This window comes from Odocoileus virginianus, chromosome 15 (genome assembly GCF_023699985.2).
Source record: "Odocoileus virginianus isolate 20LAN1187 ecotype Illinois chromosome 15, Ovbor_1.2, whole genome shotgun sequence".
NCBI classification, from domain to species: domain Eukaryota; kingdom Metazoa; phylum Chordata; class Mammalia; order Artiodactyla; family Cervidae; genus Odocoileus; species Odocoileus virginianus.
The window spans coordinates 40,823,867-40,844,121 of record NC_069688.1 but is presented as its reverse complement, the minus strand read 5'-3'; the positions used below and the strand labels follow the sequence as shown (position 1 = coordinate 40,844,121).

At 46.2% G+C, this 20,255-nt stretch overlaps 1 protein-coding gene across 7 annotated transcripts in view; it reads right to left on the bottom strand.

The window, feature by feature from the left end:
• Positions 1-1,501: 1,501 nt before the first annotated feature.
• Positions 1,502-20,255, bottom strand: part of SYBU (syntabulin) — a 122,325-nt gene continuing 103,571 nt past the window's right edge. For all 7 annotated transcript variants that reach the window (XM_070477241.1, XM_070477239.1, XM_020876371.2 and 4 more), the window contains 4 exons: positions 15,759-15,861; positions 7,682-7,885; positions 5,378-5,527; positions 1,502-3,368 (listed from right to left, as the gene is read on the bottom strand). In XM_070477241.1, the coding sequence (XP_070333342.1) occupies positions 2,267-3,368; positions 5,378-5,527; positions 7,682-7,885; positions 15,759-15,861 (1,559 nt within the window). In that variant the 3' untranslated portion in view covers positions 1,502-2,266. The remainder of the gene's footprint in view (positions 3,369-5,377; positions 5,528-7,681; positions 7,886-15,758; positions 15,862-20,255) is intronic.

Sequence of the window (20,255 nt, the reverse complement as noted above, 5' to 3'; positions counted from 1 at the left end):
TGTTCATCCGATGGCATGTTCTGTGTCTTTCACAGATAGAATGTAAGCTCCCTGAGGGCAGAATCCTTGTCTGTCCCCTTCACTATTGATAATAGACCTAGCAAGGTGTCTAGGATGAGAGCACCCAATAAGTATTTGTTTGATGAATTCATTCAACAGCTCTGATTAGAACTCCCTACTATGTGCCGCCTACTGTTCTAAGTTCTTGACATTTATCTGTGAATAAAACAGAACAGATCCCTAATATCTTAGTGGGGGCGATGGGCACTAAGACATAGTCAGCAAAAATATAGTATGTCTGACGGCATGGCAACCCACTCCAGTATTCTTGCCAGGAGAATCCCATGGACAGAGGAGCCTGGTGGGCTACATGTGACCATGGGGTCGCAAAGAGTCAGACGTGACTGAAGCGACTTAGCCCACAAAGCTGATTAAGTGCCATGGAAGAATTGTTTCTGAGTGAAAACTTAGGATATTCTCCAGTCTCTTCCCTTCGTGTGCAAAGTGGAAAAGGCATGTGCTTTGCACACTTGAAACCTTGGCTTCTAGAGATCAATGATGACATTCTGAGCAATTTACCTCTTTTAAGGCTCAGCTCCCTTAACTGTAAAATAGAATAATACCCACCTCTCAAGGCTGGTGTAAAGAACAAATGAAATAATACAGATTTGACACTATCTCATCCCTTCCAGCCACCCACCCTTACCCTATTACTCAAGGGCAGGAGCCAAATGGTGCGGTATCTCCTCCATCTCTGAACCCCTAGCATGCTTTCAAACAACATCAACCCAAATTCCTGAAAACACTCAGTATACCTGAGTAAGTACAGGGTTGGCCAAAAGTTCGATTAGTTTCTTCTGTTATATCTTATGAAAAAACATGAACAACTTTGTGGCCAACCCAACATGGGGGCAAACAAGTGTCCAGATAACTTCAGAGCAGACAATCAAAGCTACTTTTACTCAGAAATAATGCTTTGTAAACATTTTTTAATTGTAGTTTTCATTTGTTTCTACTTTTGGCTGTGCTGGGTCTTCATTGTTCACACACATTTCTCTGGTTGTGGCAAGCAGGGGCTGCTCTACAGTTGCGCTGCAGTACTTGGGCTTCGCCTTGCAGGGGCTTCTCTTGTTGCAGAGCACGGGATTCTAGGGCTCTCGAGCTTCGGTAGTTATGGGGCTTCGGCTCAGTAGTTGCAGTTTCCAGGCTCTAGAGCACAGGCTCAACAGTTGTACATGGACTTAGCTGCTCCACGGAATGTGGGATCTTCCCAGATCAGGGATCGATCCCATGTCTCAGATTCTTTACTACTGAGCCACCAGGGAAGCCCAGAAAAGAATGCTTTTTAAAAGATAGAGTGGGCAGTCCTCACCTTTTTTGAACAATTATTTCCCCCTCTTTATCATTTAATTCCACTTTTACAGCTCCAACTATTAAAGATGGAAGGGTGTGCCATCCATATAGTCTTTCTTGTCACATGCAGAAGTAAAATCACAGAGAGTTATTTTATAGGAGGATAGAACATTTATTTCAATGGAAACACTAATCTTTATTTTATCATGCTGAAGTGTGTGGTTACAAACGATTTTCAACAAAACACTATATAGAATAAGTGAAAAATAAGTTAATACAATGTAAACCTTACATACAGTTTCATCAATTACCAGGTTTAGGAACACACAAGCCATTTCAGACTCTGGAGCTACATTTAGTTAAAAATAAACAACTGCAAACACTCAAACCTTATCAACCCCAAGTAAGACACTAAAGAGCTATTCAAGACTTCTTCGAACCCATTACACAAATACATTTTTATTTTTGGTTACAGTCCCCTGCTATGCACAAGACCATTGGAATGCTGTTAACAATTACACATTTTTGAAGAACGGCACAAAGCGAAGCAAGGAGATAGCATGCCAGCCTTCCAGAAGCTGTCTTGAAAGTGCAAACTCTGCATTTTCTCTTCCTGAACCACTAGGATAATAAGCACGGGCACCTCGGACGACAAGGGCAGGGTCACGAACATGCTTTCTCTATCACACCGGTGGGACATTGACTCGAACCAGGCCTCCAGGCCTTTGAAGATACCTCCGGTTTTCAACAGGGAACAGGCTTTCAACTAAATATAGTGCAAATCAAATACCGAGGAGCAAAGAACGACAGAACCAGGCCAGCCACCGGTGGACCCCGCGGCTTTTCCACCGGACACCGCTCGGCACCGGGCGGGGGCAGGCGGGCCCACCCCCCCCGAAGCCACATCGTCTCTTTAGGTTTTGATGTGCTCGGTGGTGCGGCGGAGCGAGTGGAGGGCCACCACGCAGCAGCCCCGCAGCAGGGCCCCGATGTTGTACAGGGGATCCGTGCCCCCCCTCTGAGTACTGAACGCCCACAGCACGGTGGGGACCACGGGGGCCCCCACGGCCAGCAGATCCACCAGGAAGCTGCGGCTCCAGTAGCGCCCGGCGATGCCCCCCGCGCGGGCCAGTGGGCCCGGGCCGTCTGGCCTCACCTCCTCCGCCGCCGCTGCTTCCGAGCCCGCAAAATCCAGCTCTCTCATGAGGCGGTTCCCACGCGCCTCGGGGGACGGGGTCTCCACAGGAGACAAAAGGATGGCCGAGTTGGGATTCCGGGGAGTTAAATCGACCACGAAGGCGGAGATGGGCTCCGGGAAGCTATCGGTCGAGTCGTCCCCGGACTCCTCGTCGGGGGTCGCGGCGCTGGAGGAGGGACAGGGGTCCTGCAGCCGGAGTACGTGCCGGAGGAGCTCGGAGAAGGCCGGGCTGTAGGGCACCACGTCGGTCTGCACCGCCCGCTCCGCCACTGCGCGGCGCCCTCCGCGGCCCACCGCCGCTGCCTCGCCGCCCAGCGCCACGACCTCGGCGCCGGGCAGCTCCGGCTCCGGGATGGCGCCTGTCACCAGCTCCTCCAACACATCCTCGACGGGGGCCGCGCCGTCTGCCCCCAGCAGCTCGCTGTCGGCCCCTTCCTCCGTGGCCGGCTCCTCCGAAGACAGAGCATCCTCCGTCGGCCCCAAGGCCGCGCCAAGGACCAAGCCCTTCTCCGGGGACTCACAGGGGAAGTCGAGGCACAGCTCGTCCCTCAGCGAGCCGCTGTGCGCCATCTCCATGCTCTGGAGGAGCGACTCCAGCTTCTTGTTCTGAATGTTGATGTCCACAAAATATTTCTGAATGCCTTTGTCTTTATCGGCCAGGCTGCTCCGCATCGTTTCGATGACCTGTTTGAGCTGCTTGATCTCCTTCCGGGCCTCCTTGAGGGCCAGCTGGGCCTCCACCCGGTGGCACTCTTCCTCGATCCAGTCCTCGCGCATTCGGGCCAGCTGGGACTTCAGCTCCACGATCTCACTCTCCCTAGAGCCGGAAGACAAGCGAGGCTCAGAAAAAAAAAATAAATAAAAAAGGCCAACTCTGACACCCCGCCTGGAGCCCATGCTTTTCCACCGGAAACATACAGGCTACGTAGGTTTCGATTTTTTTTCTTTCTTTTGAAGGTATTAGCCCAGAACTGCCCCCCTTTAATTGTAAAATAGCTAAAATAATAACAGTAACTAGAATCAGAATAAACATTTTGCTATGATTGTTTTTCTCTCCTTTTTCAAGCATCCTGCTTAGTTATTCAGTCGTGTCTGACTCTTTGTGACTCCATAGACTGTAGTCCACCAGGCTCCTCTGTCCATGGGGATTCTCCAGGCAAGAATACTGGAGTGGGTTGCCATGCCCTCCTCCAGGAAGACTTCCCAACCCAGGGATTGAACCCAGGTCTCCCGCATTGCAGGCATATTCTTTATGGTCTGAGCCATCTTTCAAGCATTATCTTCTGTTTAATACAGACAGACTAGTTTTATTGCACTTTGCCTTATCATGCTTTGTAGATACTATGTCTTTTACAAATTGAAGGTTTGTGGCAACCCTGCTTTGTCAGACACTGGTTAGCATTTTTTAGCAATTAGGATATTTTTAAATTAAGGTTTGTACATTTTTTTTAGGTATAATGCTATTGCACACTTAATAGACTCTAGTGTAGTAAAACAACTTTTATATGTGTTAAGAAGTGAAAAATTTCATATACCTCTCTTTATAGCAATTTGCTTTATTGCAGTGGTCTGGAACCAAACCTGCAATATCTCCGAGGCAGTCCTGTACTTAATATTGGAAATTATTTTATTAGAACACATTGGAGTCTCTTAGCCTGCTTTAATCTCCATAGCCTATTCTTTTGTATGTCCACAAAATAATTTGTGGAAGGAAAGTCCATATCACTTTTAATTATGTGTCAAAGGCAGAAGCCAGACTGATAAGCTTTAGCATTGCAAAACAGTTCTGATCATATTCCAATGATGACTTAAATTTTTTTTAAATCATAAAAATTTACATGTTGCAAGGACTTTATGAAATGTTGATAATTCTCTCTCTTCTCAGGCAAGATGACATTAGATTCATCCTACACTGAAGGGAATGCTTAGTTTCTTCACAGGACAGTATTTCTAGATATTTGTCAAAAAATTTTTTTCCTTACATACAGTTTCTTCCTAGTCAATATAAATGTATGTCCTCATTCTCTCAGTAAATATGACAAGACCACATAGTCAGGATCCTGAAATACTTGAAGAGCTGTTGTATGTATTGCTTCTTTAAGTTTAGGTTTAACTATTCTCTAGTTTCACTGCCTTTCCACACCTCCCTCTCAGAGATTCAAACTGTCCCAAAGATTCCTCAAAACATAAACCAAGACTTCCAGAAAGTAGGATCTGACTCATGTCACGGTCAACCCTGGTCAGAGCTCTCAGAAAAACCAACGAGAAAACCATCACAGGCAGAAAATCTGGCCTGTCTCAAGACGTCAAAGGTCTTTTCCCTGTGAGATAAGATCTCTTAAGCTTGGGCTGTTGTTTTTCTTTTTTTAAATTACCGTTAACACTTGGCCAAGAATAATGAACCTTTTCCTTCAGCACAGAAATAGCTTGCAGGAATCACAATACACAGGGCCATCTACTCTGACACAGATAAACAGGGCTTCATAGGGGCCAACTGTGTGTGACCCACTCTACTGGGAGTAGGCATTGTTCCCGCAAGTGTTCTGTCCTTTAAAAATAGCTCCGCACACACCCAGCTCTTCACGTCAAAGCTAGGCACACCCAGAAAAAGCGGAGGGTCCCTTCCAACCCAGGAGGGTTCCCTGAACTCCTGAAAGAGTCAAATCACTCAGGATTATCAAATGACTCTTCTGAGAGACTGATTTAAGAAATACGACAAAAATTAAATGAAGTCATTTTTCTTCTTTTCTATAGCATGGGTTCACAGTTCACTTTATGGAAAAAGAAAGCGTTCTAAACCACAGCGTGCAAGGAATGCGCATTCACCTCTCATGCAGTCGGTGCTCAGACTCCTTGAGCTTGGTCTTCAGGTGTCGCACCGTAACCTCTTTCTGCTGCAGAGGGGTCAAGTACTGCTCTGGATTTGGGGGTTTGACGCCATGGTTTTCACCACAGGACATGTACCTTCCGGACCGCCTAAAACAATCCAAGTAAATGAAATATTACTTTTTCTATAAAGAAAAGTCAAGGCACAGCTTAAACAGCTTGAGAAGAAACGGCAGCTGTGTGCTGGGATCTTAAAGCCGAACAGTGAGTGGCCTCACTTTGATCCCTAGGTTGGGAAGATCCCCTGGAGAAGGGATAGGCTACCCATTCCAGTCTTCTTGGGCTTCCCTGCTGGTTCAGACAGTAAAGAATCCGCCTGCAATGCGGGAGAGAACTGGGTTCAATCCCTGAGTTGGGAAGATCCCCTGGAGAAGGGAACAGCTACCCACTCCAGTGTTCTTGCCTGGAAAATTCCGTAGACAGAGGAGCCTGGCAGGCTACACAGTCCATGGGGTCGCAGAGTCAGACATGACTGAGCGACTTTCACTTCTCTTCCCTTCACTTCAGAAGGGGGACAGTCATCCACCTGCCACTCTTAGGACTGCGCATAACTGGGAAGATTGGGGGCGGGGCTTTGTCAAAGGGGTGGGGCCAGGAGTGGGAGATTTTCTGTGGCTTAGGGACGATCTCCTGTAAAATAAAGCACAATTGTCCAGAGACCCGCCAGTCAGTTCAGAGTAAGAGGCTGTTATGTTAAAGGACAATGAGTGGGGGCAGGAAGGGAGCGAGATGACCTTGGTTCCACACAATGTGCCACTTGCCTAAAGATCTTGATTGTTGTTGGTTGAATTCAGATTGTTCTGATATCAGTCCCTGATGTGAGTGTGCTGATGTGGTGGAAGGTTTCCTTCTTTTGAAGGGAAAAGGGCTGGTCTACTCGCATCAGATAGGGTTTGTAAGAGAGGCGTCCAGTGTTCTGTGAAGCTTCCTTCACTGGAACCTGGCCCCTGTCAGGCCTGGCCGAGAGCGGGGCATCCCTCCTGCTCTAAGAGAGCTGACTATGAGACCTGGACGCCCTGGAGGAGGAAGACGGAAGAAGGAGGGCTGGCAGCTTCTTCCCCAATTCAGGACCCGCGCCAAGCCCCCGCATTCGCCCTGCTGGCCCTGAGCCTACGCTCCATCCAAGATGGCCCGTGCCCAGCATCCAGTTCCCAACTGGCCTGCTAGGGCCCATCTGGATGTGCAGTTCCTTTTTTCTGCAACCTCATGCCTTCCAGGGACTAATTCATTCCTTGCTTGACCTTCAGATCTCATTTCAATTTTGCTTTTTCAGAGAGGCCTCCTTTGACCCTGCCAAATGGATCCCGTGTCCACCTTTTTTTAAGACTTTTTTTTTTATGCAGACCATTTTAAAAGTCACTATTGAATTCATTACAGTATTGCTTCTGTTTTTATGTTTTGGCTGCAAGGCATGTGGGATCCTAGCTCCCTGACCAGGGACTGACCCCGCACTCCCCTGCACTGGAAGGCAAAGTCTTTAACCATTAGACCACCAGGGAATTCCCAGTTCCCAGCTTTTACATAGAATGACAGGTATTTGCAGAATAATCCTAATGCATTTCTGTCAGTAGATGGCTACTGTTTTTCTTCTCCTCTGGGCATCAGCACAGGGACCTCTGTTGTTCATGGCTCTGTTCCCAGTGCTTCACACAGCACTGGACACAGCGTGGTCCTCAATAAACATCTGGTGTTTGAATGAACCAGCAAACACACGAATGACCCTTCCCCATTTGCAGGGAAATGCGTAGGACTGTCCTACTGCTGCTGGGCCATTTCTCCTGCCTAGCCAGTAATTCCTGGGACTGCTGAACCTTATTAGAAACTGTGGCTCCTGTCCTTCCTGCAGCAGCCCTTGAAGGACTGTTACTGAGTGCGGGGAAAGGAAAGAGATATGTCATATTGCAGAACAAGGCAGGGGGTTGAGAGCTGGATGCATGCACGCTCAGTCTCTCAGTCGTGTCCGGCTCTTTGCGACCCCATGGACTGTAGCCCACCAGGCTCCTCTGTCCTGGTGGATTGGCCAGGCAAGAGTACTGGAGTGGGTTGCCATGCCCTCCTCCCGGGGATCTTCCCGACTCAGGAATCGAACCTGACTCTCCTACTTGGCAGGCAGAATTATTTACCACTGAGCCACCAGGGAAGCCATCACGAGTTTTATATATATATGTTTTTTTTTTTTCTTAAAGAGAAGCTTACAAGTAGGACGAACTAAGAACCATGGGTCTGGAGACAGACGGCACTCACCTCATGACAGGACTACAGTCACTTCCTTTGTAGGAGCCGGAGTTGCTGCTGCTGGGGGAAGAAGGCGCATAACTGGGGTGGATGTTCACGGGACTCAGCTGGTTCCTGCAAAGCATGGCCAGAAGGTCCTTCTCCCGCGGGGACGGTGGGCTGTTGCCAGACTTGTAGGACGAAGCTCCATTGCTCCGCCCGTGGGGACCTCGACTGGGAGAGAAGCATGAAGCTTGTTAGAATCCCTGGGGCCGGGAATACCCAAGTGCGAACGTTCTATTCCTTCTTAAACCTAGTCACCACCGAGGAAATCCAACCTATAGGGTTGAAAGGGGTCAACCCTGTAATGATTAGAGCAACTTGGCTTTATAAGCGCCTTCTTCCCACCTGCCCGAGATATCTTCTCTCCTGTGTTGTCAGCACAGGGCTCCCTCCCTCTGCTGTTCTTTCAAATAGTTTCTGACCATAAAGCTTGTTTTGGATTAAACCCAGCTGCCTGCTAAGAACACAAACCATGTAAAAGGTTGCTTTGGTTTAGTTTCGTTTCAGAGGCTGTTTTAAAGATGTGGCGTCTATTTCAATATACCTGTTTCTACTTTAAAATATTCGGGTTTTGTTCATGTTGGGTCAGAAAACTGGGGTGGATCATTCGGAGGAGCAGGGAGAAGGAGTTTGCCCATAAGGAAGAAGGAAAAACCAGGACAGATAAATACAACCCACATAAATGTATCATCTATAATTTTAACCACCTATATGTTTTCTTTTTCTTTCTACTCCCAATGACTTGTGGTTCTTTTAGTTGCTGAGTTGTGTCCCACTCTTTTGGATGCTGTGGACTGAAGCCCACCAGGCTCCTCTGTCCATAGGATTTCCCAGCAAGAATGCTAGAATGGGTTGCCATTTCCTCCTCCAGGGGATCTTCCCAACCCAGGGATGGCACCCACATCTCCTGTATTGGCATTGGCAGGTGGGTTCTTTACCACTGAGCCACCTGGGAAGCCCCCAATGACTTAGCACGAAAGCCTTTATCATTGAACTGCTGAAATATTACCCCTTTTCTTTCCCTGCCTCTTGTCTTGCCCTCTCAGCAAGGAGGCTGTCCCTGTAGTGAAAGCAGCTTTTCCAGCGTGCAACTTGAGTGTCACTGGCCTCCTCAAAGCCATTCAGCTTCCAGAAAAACATCCAGACTCCTTAATACAGCTGACAAGGTCTGATCCCATCCCCACACCACCACATTCAACCCATCCTCTCTCTGCCCCTCTTCCCCCCTTCCCCTGCATTCCAGACAATTTAATTTCCTCGTGGTCCATGCTCTTCATCATCCTTTCAATTTTGAACTTATTTTCTCTATCTAGAAGTTCTTTTGCTCCCTGCTCTGAGCCTCTGGATACCTCCTACTTCAAGATGGATGGGAACCTTCTCCAAGCAGCCTTCTCTGGACTCTTCCTTTTCTAGGCTGGTGTAGTTGCCATCCCCTGGTGCTTCCCACCCCGCTGTGCAGACTTCACCATGGAACTTATCACAGTGCATCAGCATGGTGGGCTTGTCACTCCTTCCCACCAGACTAGGGCGTCCTAAGGGCAGAAATATAGCTTGTGCTCTTACATCCCCACTACCTCCCAGCACAGGTAGGTTCTCTCTAAATGACTGCTAAGTGAATAAACTGGGTTGAAGTCCTGGCACTGCCACTTACTAGGAACTTAGCAAGTAAGCCACTTACTACTGGGGAGATATGATAACTTTCACAGAGGTGATGTGGAAATAAAGAATGCATGTTGAATACACTGGATAAGCTGTTAAGGGCAATTCAACTGCAAGGTACTATTTTTGGATAATCTTGTTTGAACTTTCCTGTTAATCTAGTTCCATAGATTTGACACTCCCTAGTGTTAGGAATGGGGCTCCCCAGGTGGCACAGTGGTAAAGAATCTGCTCTGTCAATGCAGGAGATGCAAGAGATGTGGGTCTTATCCCTGGGTTGGGAAGATCCCCTGAAGAAGGAAATGGCAACAAACTCCAGTATTCATGCCTGGAGAATTCCATGGACAGAGGAGCCTAGCGGGCTACAGTCCATGGGGTTGTGAAGAGTTGGACATGACTGAGTACACATATATACAAAACAGTGTAAGGAATGGGCTTTCTTGGTGGCTCAGTGGTAAAGAATCTGCCTGCCAATGCAGGAAACATGAGTTTGATCCCTGGGTCAGGAAGATCCTGTGGAGAAGGAAATGGCAACCCACTCCAGTATTCTTGCCTGGGAAATCCCATAGACAGAGAGGCCTGGCGGACTAGAGTCCATGGGGTCGCAAAGAGTCGGACACAGTGACTAAACAACAACAACGCAGTGTAAGGAAGCATCTTAAGAATGTAGAAATTACTTAAATAGGATAGTACATCTATGTCAGCAATATATCTTGATGACGTTACAAGGAAATAAAAGGGAAGACGATACTCTTCATAGAGCAGGGCTGCTTTTTGACAGTCTCTCTTTGCGATTTTGACTGCAAGTGTATCCAACAGACACATCTCACTAAGAAACACAAATGAATGTCAGTATAAGTGTGTGCACTTGGGGTCTACTTGGCTCCAAAATTGCAATTACTTAAAATCTAATACAATTTGAACTAGCACTCAACCCAGTAAATCACATATAAATGAAACATCATGAAATTCTAAAGTTAAAAAGTTCTTTCCTTTTGAAATCATCCAAATGGACTCTGCCTCCTCTTTTTTGTGAAAGGGGACACTTTATATGGAACAGATGGGCTGATGGCTTTGTGACAAACCAACTTCAGCAACTCTGGTAGGGGCGGGGCAGGAAAGAACATGTTCTCTGGCTTGGGAGGTGCTTCTCTCTGCTTTACTTCTAAGTCTGGCACCAACTGGCCTGACTATTTTTCATGTGGCTATGAGAAATGTGGAGGGTTAACCATTACAAGTTAGGAGAAAAAGTAAAGCGGTACCCCTCATGTTGATCCAGGGAAATCTTCACCAAGAACCTTCTGCAACCCACGCTCTGTTGCAAGGGTTTTATGAACACTGTTTCGCTTAACTTTGACCATCACAGCAATAAGATTTATGACAGTAAGGCTAGTCAGATGATCACTTTCTTTTTTATATTACGTGAAGTATGGGAAGTACTCAAGTTATGAGAAATAAATGAAGCTCAGCAGGGGGGAAAGGGCTTTCTAGGTGATGCTAGTGGTAAAGAACTCGCCTGCTAATGCAAGAGATGAAAGAGACTCATTTTCTATCCCTAGGTTGGGAAGATCCCCTGGGGAGGGCATAGCAATCCACTTCAGTATTCTTGCCTGGAGAATCCCACGGACAGAAGAGCCTGGCGGGCTACACTCCAAGGGGTCACAAAGAGCTGGACCCGGCTGAAGCAACTTAGCACACAAGCAAGCAGGGGAAAAAAGAAAAGAACTGGTCCAAGAACTCACAACTCAACTGGGATTTAAATCCAGGCCTCTTAACTCTACAGATATGTCTCCAGCTTTCCACAAATGGAATATATTGTTTTAGGTTTGTAAACAGGTATACTAGCTACTGGCTAGGTATGTGGTTATTAACCTGAAGAATTCGCCACCAACTTCTTTAGTTTGGTGCTTGCACTAAGATGTATGATTAGTGACATACAAATTAAATAAGGTGAGGATTTTGTAAGAACTCGTCTGCTATACAAAAAAAAGCAAAAACTCTTCAAGCTATCAAACACTACTCAAGTACAATTGAGTCTTGAAATATATTTCAGGAAATGAGTTACTAGACTGTTTCTAAGAGCTAACATTTAAAAAAGAAACTGCATGCCTTAAATGATCAATTCTATCCCTTACATTTAGTTTAGTTCAAATGCTAACTTATGTGGGTTCAAACTCATCATGGATGATGATAAGAAAAAAAAAAACCAAAAAAACATTTCAATGGAAAAGCAGGATTCCATACTTGTCAAGGCCGTGCACAGGCAAATTTGATGCCTCCTTCCTAGCCCTCCCCAAGTCCCTTGGTTTGGTGGACAAGACGAATGCAGTCCACAGAGACAAGAGAATTCTGCTACCCCATGCCCCTTCCTGCAAACCTGAACCAGTAACTGGAGATGAGAGAAACAGGGAGGTGAAGACGGGATCCTCATAAGGTGCCCAGGGAAATCTCCCTTCCCCAGCCCTTGCCCTTTCCTTCAGGTAACATCCTCACCCTTGCCCTCACCATCTTCATCATCATTGTTACAGGTTGAACAGTGTCCCCCTCCAATTCACAGGTGGAAGCTCTGACTCCCAGCACCTAAGAATGTGACTGTATTTGGAAATAGGGCTTTAAAAAGGGTATTTCTGTTAAAACAATGTGCTAGGGTGGGCCTCAATCCAATTTGACTAGTGTGCTTATAGGAAGAGGGAATTTGGACACAGACACAGAGAAAAGACTATGTGAGGAAAGAAGGACGAGATGGGCATCTACAAGTCAAGGAGAGGGGCCACCGCAAGAAGCCAGTCCTGCCAACACCTTGATCTTGGATTTCCAGCCTCCACAATAGTGGAAAGTGGATCTCTGCTGTTTAGAGTGCCTCAGTCTGTGTTTTTGTTATAACAGCCTGAGCAAACTGATATGATAATCACCATCGCCACCACCACCACCATCGGCCACAGCAGCACCAGCATGTTGCCCATTCATTAGTATTATTTTTATCACTACTGACTAAAAATAACCATCTAATGACTCTTTTCCTGAGTTCTGGGCACTGTGTTAAGAGGCTTCCCAGGTGGCGCTGGTGGTAAAGAAACTGCCGGCCAATACAGGAGACGTAAGAGACACAGATTCAATCCCTGTGTCAAGAAGAGCCCTTAGAGAAGGGCATGGCATCCCACTCCACTATTCTTTTCTGGAGAATCCCCATGGACAGAGGAGCCTGGTGGGCTAGTCCATAGGGTAACAAAGATCTCTCAGTTCATTTAAATCAGGAAGGTAAATACCATCATCACCCCATTTTCCAGAACAGGAAACTGAAGCTGGGAGCTCTGGGTGTTTCTTGTACCTAATAAATGATAGATGCTCAAGTCAAACCCAGGTCCATCTGACTCCAAATACTGAGTTTGTTTTTTTTTTTTTCACTTCTAGGTGCCTCTAGTCAGATTAGAGTTTTGGTTTAAGAAAGAGAATTTCTCAGAAAGACCAGTGAGTTGGCTTCTTCTAAGAGGAGGTCGTTTGTAAATCTTCCAAGTTTTGTTTGTGAAGTGTGAAAGTGTTAGTCCTTCAGTCATGCAGCGACCCCATAGACTGCAGCCTGCCAGACTCCTCTGTGGGTTGCCATTTCCTTTGTGAAATTACCTGTCAAAAATATTCTCTTCAGGACTTCCCTGGTGGTTGAGTGCTGAGATGCCTCGATTTTAATGCAGGGATGTGCTGCGTGCTAAGTCACTTCCGTTGTAGCTGAATTTTTGCCACCCCATGGACTGTGGCCCACCAGGCTCCTCTGTCCATGGGATTCTCTAGGCAAGAGTACTGGAGTGGGTTGCCATGCCCTCCTCCAGGGGATCCTGACCCAGTGATGGCACCTGCTTCTCTTATAACTCCTGCATTGGCAAGCGGGTTCTTGACCACTACCGCCCCCTGGGAAGTCCAAAAGGATCATAAGCTCTTTAAAAGTTTAGTGTGGATACCGGGAAAGATTGAAGGTGGGAGGAGAAATGGACGACAGAGAATGAGATGGTTGGATGGCATCACTGACTCAATGGACATGAGTTTGAATAAGCTCTAGAAGCTGGTGATGGACAGGGAGGCCTGGCATGCTGCTATCCATGGGGTCGCAAAGAGTGGGACACGACTGAGCAACTGAACTAAACTGAACTGAACCAGCCCATCCAGAGTTGTCCTCAACACATGGTCCTTTAGAACACACAGATTACGTGAAACACCCACACCATTCCATCCCAGAAATCTACTGATGGTGCTCTGTCTGTGCCTGGGTCAGATTTTTAAAAAGTGAGCATAATGAACAGAACACTTGCCTATTTCAATTTCCTGTCTATTAAGTATATATCTGATTTGCACATAATTATATTAAGCTATTTTATGTTCAAAACATCAATTTTTCATCACTGAGGGAATTCATGGGTTCCAGACTAGAATATTTTCTCTAAGTCAGTCAGTACACCTGACATTACCTTGGAATTTAACGACAGACTCAAATCCCTTTGAGATGCTTATTAAAATTGGTTTTCTCTTCAGGCCAGTTCTTCTTTCGCTTCTCTGTCCTTTGATGCCTTGCACCATGGGTATGTGCTAATGCCTTGAATGGGTGAGGTAAATGGCTTATTCTCAGAGCAAGCCACATCTGATCTGTACAGAGAATGTTTATATCCTCATCCTGTGATCCCAGAGGCACTTTATTTCCAAATTACATGGTATTTGGAGATAGAACAATTGTTCTTCACTGCAGACTTCACTATTTAGTTACAAGTTTCTCTGGCTTCAGTTTTGTTTTTAACAATAAAACTCTGCACTGTGGGCCTCAGATCCCTTTATAAATATTAGCTACATCTTCTGCTCACCCAAGAGAAGTGGGAAACATTTGCTTGCTCAGTCCTGGAAATGCAAGCAGTTAGAAACTAAACAGCTTTTCTCCAGAAAAGGGACTTTAAGAATCATGTGGTCCAACCTCCTTCTTACACATTTGGACACTGTGGCCCAGGGCAGTCAAGGGACCAATCACTCCCAGGGTCATGTGACTCACTCCATTGCTTTGTTCAGGTCCCTGCCCAGAGCTCACCTCATCACAGAGTCTCCCAGAACCAGCCTGTTCAGAATATACCACACACTGTGGGTCTCTGTATCCTTTTTCTGCATGTTTTTAAAAAAATATTTATATTATTTACATGCATTATCTTTCTCTCCTAGAACGAATATAGTTTTCCTAAGTTTTGTTTACTGCCATATCTCTAGAAACTGCCTCATAATAGATGCTCAATAAATTCTAATTTAATAAATGAAGCTGCAGATGGCAGCAGAGAATCCTGGGGCTGACAGCCTGTCCCACCAAATGTGAACGGTGGCCCCCTTTTTCCTCATGGTCCTTCTCTCCCCCAATCCAAACAGCACCGATGGCAAACATGTGCTGATGTTTACTGTGCTTCAAACAAGTAAACACACTTCACTCCATTAACTAATTTAACCCTAACTATAAACCCTACAGGGCTTCCGAGGTGGCTCAGCAGTAAAGAACCTGCTTGCCAAAGCAGGAGATGTGGGTTCCATACCTGGGATCGGGAAGATCCCCTGGAGAAGGAAATGGCAACCCACTTCAGTGTTCTTGCATGGGAAATCTCATGGACAGAGGAGCCTGGCAGGCTCCAGTCCATGGGGTCACAAAAGAATCAGACACGACTCAGCAACTAAACAACAACAAATAAACCCTACAATGTGGGTATGACTGTTACCCTACTTTCCAGATGAGGACACTCAGGCATAGAGAAGCTGAACAATGTGCTGGGGGGCCACAAGGCCTGGGGCTAGTGGTGCTGGCATTCCAACCAAGAGCCCACACAGGTCACTATTTTTGTTAGACTTCTTCTTTTGGGAGGTGGGGGGGCATCGCGACCTATGAACTTTATACCTTCTTCACCCCTTCCCCAAGTGAATATTGGGGGCGGCCCAGAGGGTCACCATGCTTCTTTCACAAAAAGAAAGCTCAACTAGAGGCAAGAAAGGGTGAAGTCAGAGGCTTTGCCGCCAAGAGGACAGATTCAAGAAGGGGTAGGCTGGGTGGGAAGTGGGAGACAGCCAGCCTGACCCCCAGATGAGCACACAGGTGGGGGCCGGAGGAGCAGGCTCCCCAAGCCGGGGACAGGATGAGGGGGAGCCCTGCATGGGTGCACGCGGGGCCAACCACGTGACCACGGCAGGTAAGGCTGGGCAAAGTACAACCGTGAATCACTGAAAACCGCCACCAACCCCAAACCCATTCACTGAAGAATCATGAAACGGAAATGGACAGCAGTAAAGCCAGGTGTCTAGGAAAACAAGTTAAGGACAGGTAATCCACCCGTGCATCGCGTCTTAACGAGGACAGAGCGGGAGCTGGAGGCGGGCCTACTTGCGTGAGAAAGAGGACCGCTTGCTCCCGGCGGCAGACATGGGGACCTCAGGAGCCGAGATGCTGCCGGTGCTGCTCGAAGAGCTAAAATCGGCTTCACTACCTGAAAAAACAAAGGCGGGGGAGAAGCATGAAGGGCAGGAAGCTCGCAACCCGACAGCCCGCTGGCCGATGCCCTGCCCTCTGAGGTCCCCGGCTCCCGCGTTTGCACACGGACGCAGCACGTGGCGGGGTTCCAGCGCTCCCAGGCTCCCAGCGTTTTCCTCAAAGCCGACGAGAGGAGGCGCAGGCATGAAGACGGCGCCGCCTAAACACAGCCTGGAAGCACCGGGAGGCCGGTTTCACAGATGCCGGGCTTCCCGCGGACGAGCTGCGGTCACCCGGTCGGGAGACAGCGCCCGCCGCTCCCTCCCGGTTCCCCGGGCGTGCCCGGAACATGAACGCCCCGACCCCAACGTTTCGGCAGCATGAAAAGCATGCTTGTCAGCCCCAGAGCGGTTTTTCCAGGAGAGTTTATCTTTCGGCTTTGCAGTCGGCTAGCCATACTTGAATTTGGCACGTTAGGGTCTGGAGATAATCAACCGGCTCGAAATAGGAGGAAAGCCAGCGCTCCCGATAACAGCTCCAAGCCCCGCTATCTGATCCTCCACTTCTCTGACCGCAGCTGCAGCTTTTCTATGAAGAACACAACCTTAACAGAACAGCAGGAACTTAACATTTCCAGAGAGCTGTGAAAAAAGTTCACAGTGACCAGTGATGGAACCTGTGAATGATAATTGAAATTTGAAACCGCAGTTTTTGGGCGTGGGTGGAAGGGTTGTTTATTAGTTTACAAAGATCACAGTAAGTTTTAAGTACAGACTAGGGTTCAGTGTATAATTGAAAACATGCTGTATGGTGGAATAACTAACATAAATTCATTTTTAACAAAACAAAGTTTTGAAATAGTAATAATAAAAACATTTCATGGATCAGCTGGAAGTTCAGGGGCTTGGAAGAGGTAACAGGACAACAGGAAGAAAAAAAAAGAGGATTTTTTTTTAAAGATGAAATTCCAAATGCTTTTGGAAAAATCAATCGAGGCACACAGTTTTATTTGATCTTGTTTCTCAACTCCTATGCCACAATTTGTGACTCTTCTGGCCTAGAACTCAGAACCAGATCACATTTCTGATTGAGGAAAATATGAATAATCTAAATCCCTTGAGTTTCTGATAGGCAGTGACTAGTAATCATTTATTTTTAATTTAATTTTATTTTTTAGGCTGCGTTGTGTGCAGGTAGGAGCTTAGTTCCCCAGTGAGGGGTCAAACCCATGCCCCCTGCTTTGGATGCACAGAACTTTAACCACCGAAGTCCTGATGATTGTGACTCTTTATTGAGAACCTACTAGGTTCCAGGCCCTTGTTCAAGATTCTTTCTGTTCCTTGACCTATTAATCTTGACATCTTTGTAAGGCAGATATTAATCTTGTCTTCTACTGTTGAGGAAACAAAAGCTGATTTATTTGCCTAAGGCTTGTGGGTGATGAATTCTGTCCAGGACCAAATCCCCATGCTACCCCCATGATAACATGTCCCAAGAAGACCGTAAAAGAAGCGGGAGCTGGGGAGGTTCCTGAATAAACTACTATCTCCCCAACAGCCAAGATGAGCCGTGAGGACAGGAGGCGGTCAGAGCAGCCCACTGGTGAACAGATGCTCTTACTGACGCTGTGCTTTGGTTTTGCTGAAGGGGGAGGCAACTAACAGCAAGGCAAAGAGAAAGATCCCTTGTCTGGTTTCTAGGACCTCTTGGGAAGGTCAGCCTCTTCTGGAAAAGAGATCAGGAAGGACCCCTTAGGGCAGATGACAGCTGGGAATCCCAGCCCCCAGCAGAATTCTGGGAGGATTAAGGTAGCAATTTATCAGAACCGGGGCTGGCTATTCCTTCTGGATTTCAGAGACTTTGTCTAATGATGTAATGAACTCCCAGAAGCTCCTTGAACTTAATTAGTTGCCTCTGAGTAATGTGTTGGCTAAACTATAGTATTTCACAGTTTCAAGGACTCATGATTGGTAATGCTACCCAGGAACACAGTCGTCCTGACAGTCTACTCCAACTTTGTCTGCTAGCAAATTACCAGGTTGGTTATAAAATGATAAAGGTGGATGATTTTCAAAAATAGGTCCTGTGGTTGCAGCCATCAAGGGTAAGACATTATTTTCTGATGTAAAATTATTACTCTGAGACACCCAATTTTCATTCTTTAAAAGGTATGCAAAGACCCATCAATATAATTTAACTGCCTGCATAAGAATGGAAATTCTAGAACAGAAACTGACGTTTGCTGAAAATCCATTGTTATTTAACGATGCCTCTGACCTGAAATTTGTGTTTGTGTGTGTGTGTGCGCTAAGTTGCCTCAGTCTTGTCTGGCTCTTTGTAACCCCGACCCCATGGACTGTAGTCTACCAGGCTCCTCTGTCCATGGGATTCTCTGGGCAATAAAACTAGAGTGGGTTGTCATGCCCTCCTCCAGAGCATCTTCTTGCCCCAGGATCGAACCTGCATCTCTTATGTCTCCTGCACTGGCAGGTGGGTTCTTTACCACTGACTGGCACCACCAGGGAAGCCCCTCTGCAGTAATTACGTACCCTGAACTGAAGGGACCACGTCGTTCTAAACTTATTGCTACTGGTACTCAATATATTGACTTGCTAGTGTTTGCAAGGCCTTAGGGCACTTTGATCCATGCTTTTCTAACTTATCTTGTGCACATAAGAAAGAGACTGAGAAGGCCCATCCAGGGTACAACTGTATTCAAGACTATCTGAGTAATATTATAGTGAGGAATGTAAATGCTACTTACCTATTTCTGTTGATGGCTTTTAAAAATATAAACTATTTACAGTTTGATTATTGTTATGTAAAATCAATGCACTCTTTTTAAAAAAGGGATATACAGAAAAATCAATTTTACTATGGCATCTGAATATATTCTCCCCATTTACTGAACAGGATAACTAAGAGGACAGCTGGAGACCTGAAAACCTCTTATGTATCTATTAGCTACAACAAAGATATCAAGAAGGAGAGGCACTCTTTATGTATTCCCTTTAAACAGTGTATACAACTAGGTGATTGCAGGGGGTACTGTATGTAGTTCAATGCTCTTGTGGGTTACTAGAATCATACAAAGAGAGTTCCTAACCTAAAAACAAAAGCCCTGAGTCAGGCAGCCCAGGTTCAAATCCCACCTCTACTGCTTATGAGCTGTAAGACATAGTAGGCACATTATTTCACCTCACTCTGCCTCGATTTCTTAATCTATAAATGGAGATTGATAATCATAGCACCCACCTCATGGGGTTATTGTAAGCAATGAGTATCTACCTCCTGTCTCAGAAAAACACCTGATCTGTTGTAAGCGCCCAATAAATGTTAGCTGTTGTTATTACTCTGCAGGACTTAAAAAGACAGCTTTTATTATACTATGCATTTCTTTTGTGGAAGATTTAGAAAACGGCAATGATCCAGAGGGGAAAATATAGTCTGTAATTCCATCACCAAAAAATAACCTTTTGGTATATAACTATTCAGCATTCATACTTAATACATTATTATGTAACCTAATTGTTTTTCTTTTAATATATGAATAACTTTAAACATGGCACATTTTGTTTTATTGAATCAATGAATATGTAGGCCATGTCCATTTTTCTATCATTAATAGCAAACATTATGTACCAGAAACCATGCTGAGCATCTTTTACATGTTAAGTCACTTATTTTTCATGACAGGACAGACTCTATGTGGTAGGGACAGCTATCAGTCCATTTTAGAGATAAGGGAGAGAAGCTGAGTGACACATAGCCAGTGGCACAAAACGAAATGGATCCAAGAGGGAAACCAAGCCGTCTAACCCCAGAGCGCCTGCTCTTAAACCCACGTGGGCTTAACGGGTACCCTTGAGCATACAGATTTACATTCTTGTTTGATTATTTCCTTAGAATCAATTCCTGAAAGTAGAACATTTAAAACAAAGTGTATACTCATTTTAAGACTTTTAATATATATTCCATAGGAATCTTTTGGATGGCATGAGCCTAAAGCAGTTTTGAGGGACAAGGAAGTATTTGCCCCCATCTGCTGGTATGTAGACACCTACTGGTAAATCTCTGATGTCACAGGGACTGCTTCAGCAAAGCACAGGGAAAAATATTTGGCCACTGAAGAGCTGTGCTTGAAAAGCCGAAGGGAATTTTAAAATGTGCATATCCAAGTCAATATCCTCATCAATACTGTCTTCGATCAGGTACTGGGGTAGGTGGAGCAGGATCCCAGGTCTGAAAGGGAGGATGCACTTGATGGCCTTTGAGATACCTTGCAATGCTGATGTCCAGTGATCACACACACTGGGTAGCAGACAGCACCTTCCGGCCATAAAGGAGCTGCGCTTGCCAGCTTCCAGAAGCTCTGTGGGTTTTTGTTCAGTGGTGCTGCTGGATCCTCTT